The sequence below is a fragment of the Penaeus vannamei genome, chromosome 34 (assembly GCF_042767895.1).
Source record: "Penaeus vannamei isolate JL-2024 chromosome 34, ASM4276789v1, whole genome shotgun sequence".
NCBI lineage: Eukaryota > Metazoa > Arthropoda > Malacostraca > Decapoda > Penaeidae > Penaeus > Penaeus vannamei.
The window spans coordinates 11252577-11265076 of NC_091582.1; the positions used below are offsets into that span (position 1 = coordinate 11252577).

At 35.5% G+C, this 12500-nt stretch overlaps 1 protein-coding gene across 1 annotated transcript in view; it reads left to right on the plus strand.

Annotated features, from left to right (window-relative positions):
* Positions 1-3530, plus strand: part of LOC138859224 (endoplasmic reticulum membrane-associated RNA degradation protein-like) — an 8754-nt gene extending 5224 nt beyond the window's left edge. Inside the window, exons 5-9 of the mRNA XM_070113435.1 lie at positions 1-86; positions 979-1182; positions 1733-1875; positions 2320-3175; positions 3453-3530. The exon at positions 1-86 is cut by the window's left edge and continues 4 nt beyond it. Coding sequence (XP_069969536.1) covers positions 1-86; positions 979-1182; positions 1733-1875; positions 2320-3175; positions 3453-3530 — 1367 coding nt within the window. The remainder of the gene's footprint in view (positions 87-978; positions 1183-1732; positions 1876-2319; positions 3176-3452) is intronic.
* The last annotated feature ends 8970 nt before the right edge of the window (positions 3531-12500 follow it).

Genomic DNA, 12500 nt, shown 5'->3' on the forward strand with positions numbered 1-12500 from the left:
TGCTTCTCAAATGTAAGCAAGTGCCATTTCTTTTAAAAGATCTTCTAGCTACTCCTGAACTGGACGAGTTGATTGGAAAAGTAAAAGTAAGTCATTTTTTTATATGAAGACTAGTTTAACCTGTATGCAGTATAGTGGTCTGGTTGTTTTACATTTTTTACAAATTAATTGTTGTTGTCACATATTTTATGGTGTATGGCCAGTGGTATATTGAAGTTTTCTGGTGTATTTAAATTTTTTAGTCCAATCTGAGAACATGGGAATGAGTCTGAATTTTTTTAAATTAATCACATGATTATTATAATCACAATGTTCCATATATGCAGTGCTTTGTATTTTATTACCATTACTGCATATAATTGGAAACAGACAAAGTATAGAGCATCTGACAACTATTTGAAGAATATCAGAAAAAGATTCTCTTTGCTTTTCAGAAACTATAATAGATTTTTTTATGCAATAACACATTTGTTGATTCCTTAGCACCACTATAATTAGTCATATTTTTTAATAGGTACATATGTTGATTGTAACAGATTCATCATTGAAATAGTATACTATCATATTATTATTATTGTTTGTGTTGAGGACATGTCACCATCAAGTTTTTTATATTGTATTGTACTTATCCTTCTTTTCTTATTACTCTTACTTATGACTGTTTTACAGTAGGAGCCCAGCAGTATTTCTTTTATGTCACAAATATTGTTTTTTGTAGTTATATGATTCATTGGCATTGTTGTAAGCCATGTATAGATCATATTTATATAAGTTTATCTCCTATGAAAAATAAAATATTTTAATAAATTAAATGTATTCACTGATGTTAGGTAGACTATCACAAGCTTATAAGACAACTCTGTTTACTTATTGTTTGAAAGAAACTTATTCTAAAATGTCTGCTTATAGAAAAATGTGATGTCCTTATCATGTATTTGATATTAGAAAACAATACAGTAACACAATGTTTTATAACAGGTCCAGTTGCTGATAGTGATGCTTGGCTCAGTACTAGGCCTCAATCTTCGCAACATTGCTTGGCATGGATTCTTGAGTCCCCATGAAACAAGTCAAGCTTTTGTTGCAACAATTATCTTCATTCTTGCTGACTGTGGAAGGATCCTAAAAAACACAAATAAAATCAAGAATATCCCATGCAGGCCACATGTAACCTTTGAAGAGGTAAATTTTATTCAATATAGCAGTAAAACTTTTAATGAAGTCAGTTTTCTCTATCCTCCATTGATTGCATTCCTAGTGGCAATTTTTTCTTTGGACTGTCAGATAGAATAAAGAAGCAAGTCAGTATTATGAGTGGTCAGTTGACACTCCTCTTGATTAATACTTTGCATATTTTTCCATTTTTAACCTGCTCTGCTCAGATTTCTAAATGTCAGGCTTGTATATTATATAATATTTATTAAACTGGTGGGAATGCATCTATTATTTTAACTGAATATTTTATATATATTTATATATATATACTGCTGTAACACAGCCAGACAAAAAGAAGTCTTTTACTGCTGTAGTAAGTGATGACCTAAACAACTGATATAATAAGAAAAAATCTCATTATGTGGCACTAATTAGTCTATTTGTAATTATATTACAATATACTATTAGCAAAAGAAAAAAAAACTGAATTGTCATGTTGCCTCTAGTTAAATATATCAGACAATATTGGTATATTATGAGTAAAATTTTATTTTGATTCCCCTTTTCCTGTTTACAGGCATCATACCTTAGCAGTGTATTTGATAATATGACCGTCCCCAAAAAAGCTGTTTTGGAAGAGGTGATAATGAATTCCAGTTTTGTTCCAACTGTCATGTATCCTGCATGGAAAAAGGCCTTAGAGCTTTTGGAAGAGGAGCAGTAAGTGACGGCAAACTTTTTAAATTCCTTTTATTACAAGCTGTGATTCAAATGCATACATCGGTATGTTTTATGTTTTATGTTTTATGTGTGTGTGTGTGTGTGTGTGTGTGTGTGTGTGTGTGTGTGTCTGTGTGTGTGTGTGTGTGTGTGTGTGTGTGTGTGTGTGTGTGTGTGTGTGTGTGTGTGTGTGTGTGTGTGTGTGTGTGTGTGTGTGTGTGTGTGTGTGTGTGTGTGTGTGTGTGTGTGTGTGTGTGTGTGTGTGTGTGTGTGTGTGTGAGAAAGAGAAGTAGTCTTACAATGTAAGGTGTCGTTTGCAATACTTTATGATTTACTATTTAGTCTTGTCTATTATAACTGTTGTTCTATAAAATGAAGTAGGAACATTATCATCTCTTGCTTAGACTAATCATTCTCTTGAACATTTGCTATATTATATTTCAGATGGGGCTTGTGTGTAACTCTTCTTCTTCCCTTGATGGAATGTTCCATGAGGGGAATGTTTGCTCATGTTAACAAAGTCTCAGAGAGAATACTGACTGCAGAAAATTCAACATTATACACCACCATGGATGAAATACTTAATGAATATATGGAGAGTGGTACATCTTCTCAGACAATGGATAAAAAGTTTTTTAGTTGTTCTGCTGGTGTTCACAATTTGGAAAACAGAGAACTTGGTGAGGTAACCAAGTGCACATTATCAAATGATAGGGTAGAGCATGCAGATCAAGGAAAGGAGAACAGAGAATTAGATACTTTAGAGAAAAAGAATCAAGTTCAGTTTACTATAGGTACAAAACTAAATGAAGCTCTACATGACCTTCTGAATTTTATCCAAGGCCCACGCATCAGGGACAGAGTGAGTCATGGAGAGGCCAAGCTACAAGAAATCCCAAGATTTATTACATGCCACATTATATATCTTAGCCTTCTGGTGCTCTCTTCAGGAGGTTCAGATAATGAAGCTCCCAGTGATACTACTAATAAAGTGAAATGTATAAACTTGAATGGTGCAGGTGAGGAGTATGTATTGAATGATAAATTAAGAGGAAATATCCAAGAAAATACAAGTGATACAAAATGCCCTGAACATTGTCCTCCTCCCTCTGATGAAGCATGTTCCCAGGATAAAAAATGTACCAATGACAATTATCTCTCAGATCAAGGCAAAGAACTGATTGTTACACTGAAGAGAAATATAAGGCATTACAAGTGCATTTTCCATCCCAAATGCCTTTTGCACAGGAAGCTTATTCATGCTGTGTCATATATCTCAAACTGGATATATTGGGATAAGGTAATTCTTTAGAACTTGATTTTCAGAGTGGGAATCTTGGGATAAAATACAGTTCCTAGAGCAATAACATCCCCCCCTTTACACATTTCCACAATGTGCAACCTTCATATGGAGGATTTTCTTGTTTTAGTAAAAGACATACAGTACAGAGTTTTGTATAGACCCAAACAGGAGGTTGAATTAATATCTATTTTGCACAGAATTACAGCATGCATTTTAGCAACTCTTGAAAAGCATGGAATATGACCTTAAAATATTCACAATATATTAACAAAAGATTAAGACCCAGAAAAAGAGAGACATCCCGGGAGACAACTTATTCAGTTCCAGTAATTGTTTCATGTTGTTATCTTAAAGCCCCAATGATTTATTTACTCTTCTTGGCTATTAACAGGTCTGGGGACTTAAGTCGTCTTCCCTTTTTCCTGTCTTATGGGGTGCTAAAACCTGTACTGAAAGTCACTGAGAATTTAGTGACTCAAACCAGCTTGAGTGTAAATCGCTGGGATGAAGCATCATTTTTATCTGTTAATAATATTGATCATAAAAGAAAAAGTTTACTCATACAAAAAGGGGAAAGTAATTGGCACTGCCTGTGTCAGTTCAGAATTCCCAGAAAAACTTGCTGATAAATGAGACTGCATTATTCTTGAAATAAAAAAGTTTTATAAATGCAAGTAGAAATTATTAATCATTTTTTTTATAGTAGTAATTATTTTAAAAAGATACATTATGAAGTATATATATCAAGTAATTTGTTAGTCATGAACAAATATGCATAATTAACCCCTATTAAAAGCAAAAGCAAGATGGGTTGGAGGATTTCCCTTTTTGGGGTTTAAAAAGATTAAATCTTTTTGGAACTTTAAAAAAACGGGAATGAGTATTATTTGCTAATTTATGTTAAGTACCTGAATAAAAGTATAACCACCAGCTGCCAATAGGCATTCTGCTATTGATGTTTAACACACTTGAAAGAAAAATTTTCCAATTTTAGTAAACCTATTCAAATTATAATAATTCCCCAAAAAAGAAAATCTAAAAATATATATGCACCCAATGTGTATTCTTATCATAATAAAAAGGGGAAATATGATGGGTGATTAAATTTCTAAAGCCAATAAAATGTGTTCCAGATTGCATCTTATGATTTTCTCATAATATAAGCATCCCAAGAAATGGTAATAATGCATTTGTATTTTAAATTATATCTAAAAGAAGGAAACTATTACAGTATGTATGGACACCTGAACTTACCTTCCTTTTGGTGAATTTTTTATTGCCCTTGCAGTCCCTCACTTCTTTGCTTCTCATATATAAACAGACTATGATATAGAATTTGTTATTGACATTGTTCAAAATAACCCTGTAATATCTTCTGGTATCTTTTTCCTTTCTCAGATATTTAATAGAAAGAAATGGGGACCTCATTTCTTTCCTTTATAGTCTATTTTAAAACAATGTTACTGTTTAAAATAAGTCATTTAGCCCCAAAAGAACTGCTCAGAAGATATTTTCCAGTTTGAATCACCCATCAAAGGTGACAAATAAAAAAAAAAAAAAAGAAACACTTAGCTTCATAATTTCCAAGTAAGGACTGTGTTAGAATATTACTTACCATAATCTGTGTATGCCCAGGGACAACATTGGATGTGCAATGCAAGTTTATTTTTTCAAATACACAAGAAATAAAATAATCTAATTTACACTTTTTTTTTTTTTTTTTAAAACTGTGCCAGTGTCTCCTCTACTTTTTTTTCCCCAAATCAAAAATTCCTCATAGCATCCCTTTTTTGGGACAGATATGCCAAGCCCCAATTTAAATTTTTTTTTAATCTTTTTGTTTACACATAGAGGTTTACAAGTGTTATCAAAAAAGTCAGTTGCCAATTCTACCAGGTAACCTTTTTTATCCTTTTCATTAAAAAATTCCTATCATTTTTTTTTCATAAAGCAAAAGTCATGCAATAGTTGTACTGCATTGTAATGTGATGTATTTTTATGTAACATACTAAGTTACAAACAAAAATAACATTGCAAAATAATTAAATCTTTTTTGAATCACTTTGCAAACTTTATAAAAAACAGCCAATTTTAGATTTATATCTATCGGTGTAAAGACAGTGAGGGAAAAGATTTTAAAAAATTAAAAAACCTTGACTTGCGTTACCAATTTATTTAGTTTGCAATATTTTTTTTTATTTGTTTTATTTACAATAACAAGAAAAAAATATATAACAAAAAAGTATGTACAACACAAATAATTTCTCGAACAAGAGCAGCCATATGATCAACACCACAGCTAACTTTCAGAACTTCACCAGCAATGGCAACCTAAAAAAAATAATTTGATATGTAGCAAAAATTTAAAAATTTCCAATCTTCATTTTCACTGTCGTCCCATCAATTTCGTTTGCCAAGAGGGAAGTTTAATTTTTTACCCACGGGAAAATACTGACCCCTTAATGTGTCCTAAGCCTAAGCACCCTCCAGGATTCTTGCCCCATGTAAACAGACATCCATGGCTGTTTATTGCTCTATATGTTGATACCACAGGTTACACTAACCACCTGTAAGGGGTAGAAAAAAATAATATAATAATTAAGTATAGCAAATTACATTTCCCTTACAAAAAATTGGGGAAAAAGAAATATGTCCAGGAAAATTATTTGGAGACAAAATTAAAAAAAATCAAAATATATGCAAAATGATAATCCAATTTCTTGGTATTTGAGAATGTTTTAAAAAGGGAACAAACATTATCCCTAAATAACTTCACTATCCAAACTTTATTCAACTTATTTTTGCATCGGGGGGTTAATTCTTTTCTTCCCAAATAAAGTACTAGGTATATGGGTTGGAGTCTTTGAATAAGTTACTTCTCCCCCCTTTTCCCAATGGGCCCCAAAAACCCCCCAACTGAACACCTGTCCATCCTCTAAAAAAACAAATACAGATATATCAGAACTTGAATCTTAGCTACTATTCTATAAAATCACATACATCATATCACATGTATCCAACTTCAAGTAATGAAACTTAACAAACCATTCAATAAAAAAACATAGTTCCTGAAGCTGCCACACCCCCCCTTCCCAACCCCGGGGGCTTCAACTTTCTAGGGGGTTTTTTCTGCATTTCATTGGTCACTGAAAAAAATTGCTGGTACTCAATTTCCCCAAAACCCGAACCCCCCTCTCCTTTATCGGGGTGATTTTCAAAAAAAAAAATTTTTCTATAATGTTGATGACTCTGATTACAAATTCTGATTGCCTACCCCAAACCAAGACATGCGGGGAAAATTTGGAAAATTCGGAAAAATATCAACTAAAACTTAGTTTATTCTTTAAAAAAAACCCCGAGGATTTAAAAGAACATTTTTTTGCAATAAAAAACAGCAAAATTTATCAAATTCAAATCATCTTCCATTTCAAAGACACAATCAGCTCTACGGGGTACTTTCACCACCTTCTCTCCTTCAATATCACCAAAACTGGGCCCACATGTGGCCTTTTTCATAAGGGCCTCGACCTGTTTGACCATCTGCTCCCCAGCCACAGGAATAAACCACTCCATCTTTAGTCAAAAGAAACTGAAAATATTAAATATAAGAAACACATTCCGCTTCATGAATAAAAAATATAAAAAGTATGAGATATGGTAAATAGCAGATAATATAACGAAAATATATATCAATTTGTATATCAAATTAATTCCACAATTATAAAAATAAAAACCCTTTGATATTTGTAAGTCTCACAAATACATTGAAAAAATAGTTGCAGTAACATCTTACCGGGTATCCTGACCACACTCCACTTGTGCTATGTCCAGCTGATCATATTCTTATCCTGTTGTAAATTGTTTGCTTTCCATAATCCTCATCAGTAATAATAGATCTGCCACCTTCCATATGCATTATTTCCTACTGTCCAGACCCCTTTCCCCATCCGTCACCAGGGAAATGTGAGCTCTACCAGCTGAAACCCTTTTAAAAAATGATTTTATAGTGATTGTAGATATAAGCAGGGACTTTTTTTAAAAAGCAAAAAGCCACATAGTAACAATCCAAAAAATCACGTTAAAAGTAAACCCCTTTTTTATATTGTTCAGTACTGAATTCCTGCATGCCAGGATTTTTCTTTATTGGTATCAGCATGCAAAAAAATTTTTTAAAAACTATTTGGCTAGTTTCTACCCTGTTACTAGTTTGAAAAATCTCTCTCCAACAATTGTCCTGTCCTAGCTAGTGATTTTTTTTTTTTTTTTCTATTATCTGCTTTTCCATTATACTAGTGCCTTTGAAAATAAAAAAAAACCCCCTGAATCCCAATCTCTTCTTAACTGATATTTGACAGCCTTGTACACACTCACCTTGATGACATTAGTGGTTTTGCTTACTGGGACCTAATTGGTGCAGGGGATATTAACATTCCCAGAGGGTGATCTCGTCTCGGGTGATGGCCACCTAAAAAAAAAAAAAAAAAACTCAGTTCAGTATTACTGAAAAAAAATCCAGTAATGAAGTATCATATACAAACCACTTAAATAATGTATGTATTTTAGACAAAACGGGGGAAATTTAAATGAAGAATGGTTTAAAAAAAAAATAAAAAACATTATAATATTCAAATAAATATGTAGAAAAATCCTGTTTATAATTTATTACCCTTTTTTTTTAATTTGCCTTTTATTTATTTTTTTTTTTTGTGTCACCATAACCTTATTCTTTTTTTCCTACATTCCTTTTTTTCCCCCCTTTTTTCTCTGCCCCCTTCCCTCAATTCTACTTTATTCAGTATTTTTTTTTCCCAAATTTTACTCTTTCTCTTTCCTGTCTCCTCCCCTTGCATAGTCCCCCTTAAAAATTTGAGCATGCTGAATGTCCTTGGTTCTTTAATGAAACTACAATGATCTGCTTTAATTATTGCAATAATATAACTAAGAACATATAAAGAAATGAGAATGAGAATTTACTGTAAATTTGCCGTAAAAAACAAAATAAATCCCAAATAAATGTCAAAACTGTGTTCACTGATAATCATTAATCTGATCCTTAAAAAAATTAATGAAATAGATATGCTTCAGGCAAACTCCCCAGCTAGTGGACACTTTCAAATCTTGGGAATAAAATGAGACCTTTTCCCAAAAAAAAGGGCCGGGGGGAGTTTATTGGGCAAAAACAGTGAATCCATAACCACATGTTAAATCTGTGACCTGTAAAGAAAAAAATGAAATAATGGAAAAAGTATTAGAGAAGAGGATAATGAGAAGGGGATGTAAAAGATAGGAGGGGGGGGAGACTAAAAAGAAAAAGGAGGGGGGGAAAGGGAGGAGTAGGGTAGGGAAGAGGAGGAGGAGGGGGGTGAAAAAAGGGGGAAGGGGGGGAAAAAAAAAAAATGGAAAAGGGAAAAGGGGAAAGGGGGGAAAGGGAAAAGGGGAAAGGGGGAAAGGGGGAAGGGGGGAAAGGGGAAAAAGGGGGAAAAAGGGGGAAGGGAAAAAGGGAAAAAGGGAAAAGGGGAAAGGGGGAAAAAAGGGGGAAAAGGGAAAAAAAAAGGGAAAGGGGAAGGAAGGAAGGAAGGAAAAAGGGGAAGGGAAAGGGAAAAGGAAGAAAAAAAGGAAAAGGAAAGGGGAAGGGGGGGAAGGGGAAGGAAAGGGGGGGGGTGGGGGAGAGGGGGGGAAGGGGGATGAGGAGGGAAAGGGGGGGGGGAGGGGGGGGAGGAAAGGGGGGGGGAAAGGGGGAGGAAAGGGGGGGGGGGAAGGGGGAAGGGGGGGGGGAAGGGGGAGGAAGGGGGGGGAAAGGGAGAGGGGGGGGGAAGGGGGAGGGGAAGGGGGAGGGAGGGGAGAAAAAAAGGGGGAGGAGGAGGGGGGGGGGGGGGAAAAAGGGGAAGGAAAGGGGAGGAGGGGGAAATGGGGAGGGGGAAGGGAGGCCCCGGGGAAAAATTTTTGGGGGAAAAAAAGGGGGAAAGGGGGGAGGGGGGGGGGGGGGAAGGGGAAGGGGGGAAAAGAAAAAAAAGGAGGAAAAAAGGAAAAAAAGGGGGGGGGAAAAGGGGGAGGGAGGGGAGGAAAAGGGGGGAGGGGGGGGGGGGGGGGGGGGGGGGGGGGGGGGGGGGGGGGGGGAGGGGGGGAAAAAAAGTTCTGTTTGTCAACTATTGACAGGTTAAACTTTTTATAAATAATATTTGAAATTTTTGGGGGAAACCCCCTGAATTTTGTCTACAAGAACACCCCCTTTTTTTCCAACAAGCAGCATGAATTTGGGGGACAACAGAAAACCCTTTTCCCCTTACCTTTCTAAAAGTTGGAATCAAACTAGGGAAATTCGGGGCTACCTATATCAGATTTTAAACCCCAAAAAAAAAGAAAAAAAAAAAAAAGGGGCACTGAATAAAATAAGAAATGGAGAGGGAAAAGGGGAAAATTCAACCCCCTTTTTATAATTTAAAAATATATTCATACCGTGATACTCTCCAAAGGGTTTAAATGGGATCCCAAAAAAAAAGGGGCGATTTGACTTTTTCCTTGTCTGGACGAATAAAGGATGGCCTACCCAGTGCTCCTGGTTTGCCACCCCCCTGTTACACTAGCTTATCAGGTTGGTCCTTGCCAACATTTTCAACTTCTGTAAAAAAAATTTCCCTTTTTAAAACCCCCTTACAATATTAAATTTTCTTATAAAATGTATATTGTTAGGGATATAATTTTTAAAAGTACCAGCACACTCCCCCTTTTGGGGACTTTTTAAAATTTTGTCACTGAGCAGATTTTATCACTTTCCAGTTTGTCAACAAATCCCATTCCCCCCGGGAAAAATTTTTTAAAAAAATGAATGGTTAATCTTTAGGGATGGTTTTACAGGAAAGGGGGAATTTGAAAATGATGTTCTTTGAAAAAAAAGTATGTATCTGGCAAAAAAAAAATTTGCAGACATGAAAGGTAACAACACAAATATGGAAAAAGATCCAGAAAAAACCACTTGAAGTCCACTCGGGGGCCCCGAGTTTCAGCTCGTCTTGCCTGGGGGGGTTTTTTGGGGGGGGGGGGCAGAGTCCCACATTAAATTCCCCTTTTTGGGACACCCAGTCACAGCAACATGAAATGACAAACTTTTTTTGGGGAGTTGGGGACTTGGCAATTGCATCCATAGTAAAAAGAATTACCCAATGAATCATTCCTGGGTTCATCTGCATGAGGGGGGCTGGGGTTTTTTAAAAACCCTTTTCTTTTTCCCCGGATATGATCCCAAGAGAACGGGAAACACCATTACAAAGAAACCTGAAAGATTAAAGATTGACGACAGTTGGAAAAAACCTGTGTTCTTATAATGTTTTTTTAAAAATGCAATGTGCTCTTTTCGGGGGGGTTTTTTACAACTATTTTTCATTCATTATACATGAATACCATTGAATTACATTCTAATATTTTTTGTGTTTATTCTATAAGGGGGAACTTGGTTTTTTCACTCATGATACCGTTTCAAAAAAAACATAAAAATTTTTTCTTTTTGTCTATCTAATGCTAATAAATGTCTATACCAATATTCAAGGGCTCACCTTTGTTCAAGGGGAAATAGTAATAAAATGCCTCCAAGTCTGTGATAACTTTTTTTGGGAATTACTGACTAAATGGCAAAATTTTGATTACCAATACTTACTATTATGTTTAACCACTACTTCATGAAAATTTAAATGAATGATCTAAAATCTTTATCCTTTTATAGACTATGGCATTTTTTTTTATGGGGGAAAATTTTTGTTTTTCAATATCCAAGTAAAAAAGAAAGAAAACACTAACATCTATTACCACAATTGTAGGGGAAAAATGCCAAAAAAAAAAAAAAAAAAAAAAAATGATTGCATAAATGTACCCCCAAATAAAATAAAAACCAGAACAATGGATTAGGTCAATGAATTTTTTAAAAAAAACACAAAGCAACAGACCCTACTTAATCATATTTCATAGACAGTGTATACTCTTTTGTTACACTGGAACATTTTTTAACCCCTTTCGTAGGCCTACTTTAACCCCTGAGGTCTGTATAATGTATTTTGGCAATCTCAATATCTGATCCATAACCAATGCCTTTCCCCGGGTTCACACCATGAAAACTACAAAGAGGACCAGTCCTTGCAAAAATCTACCCCCAACTATCATAGCGAATATGTATCTCATCTAAAAGCTCAGTTGTATGATTCAAATCAGATAGGGTGTATGACTGAGTCCTAATTTTATCTGACATTGTTTTGGGTCTGGGTCGGGGTTATTGCCCCCAAAACCCCAAAACCCCCCCAACAGGCCTATACGGGGGGGGAAAAATTTTTAAAAAAAAAACCAGGGATTTGTTGGGGAAAAAAATGAACCCTCCATTATTAGGCAGGAGAGAGTGTATAACTGCAATGGGGCATTTTCCAAAAACTGTGTTTTGAGGTATGCCAATATGCTAATGAAATACAGATTTGCTTGTGCCCAAAATTGTTTTTTAAAAAGGGCCCTTTTTTGCTATGAAAAACAAGCTTTAGTGCTTGCATCTTTCTTTTTTTTTGGGGGATCAGCATAAACTGAATAGATAAAATGGTGATTGGCCTTGGCCCCTTTTTCAGCAATTTTTAAAAGGGTTTTGTTGGAGGTAGAATATAGAAACCCCTATGTTTGGCATAATGGTATTTCATTTATTAACCCATCAATTTCGCATTTCTTTCACACACACACAAAATGCACGCTCCCCCCACACACACACAAAATGCAGCGTGCACACACACACACAAAACACACCCACACACACACACACACACACACACACACACACACACACACACACACACACACACACACACACACACACACACACACACACACACACACACACACACACCCCCAAAATTCAGGGGGTTCTCCGAGGTTCCATGCAAATCAGCAGATTATCAGTTAAGGGCCCAAATGCCATACCAGAGTTTTTGGGCCCCGGGGGTTAGAATTGTGAAAGGGCCCGACCTGATGAATATTCAATATACAGACATGCATATCTATCAGCCCTAGCATGCATATCTACCAGATAGATAGATAGATAATGTATACCCCTATCAGATAATTGACAGATATGCATTTATTTCTGTGTATATGTATATCTGTATAGCCCGGGCCCGGTGTGATGTCACAAGTCAGAGCCCCCTTCCCCTTTTGGTGAAAACAAACCCATCGCCGCGGATACCCCCTTTCTTAAGTAAAAATGGCATTTGATTCCTTTGAATCTTAAAAAAATGAAAAAAAAAATTTTTTAAAGGGAAAAACTAGAATCTGTGCAGAAAAAAGAGTCCCCATACCATCT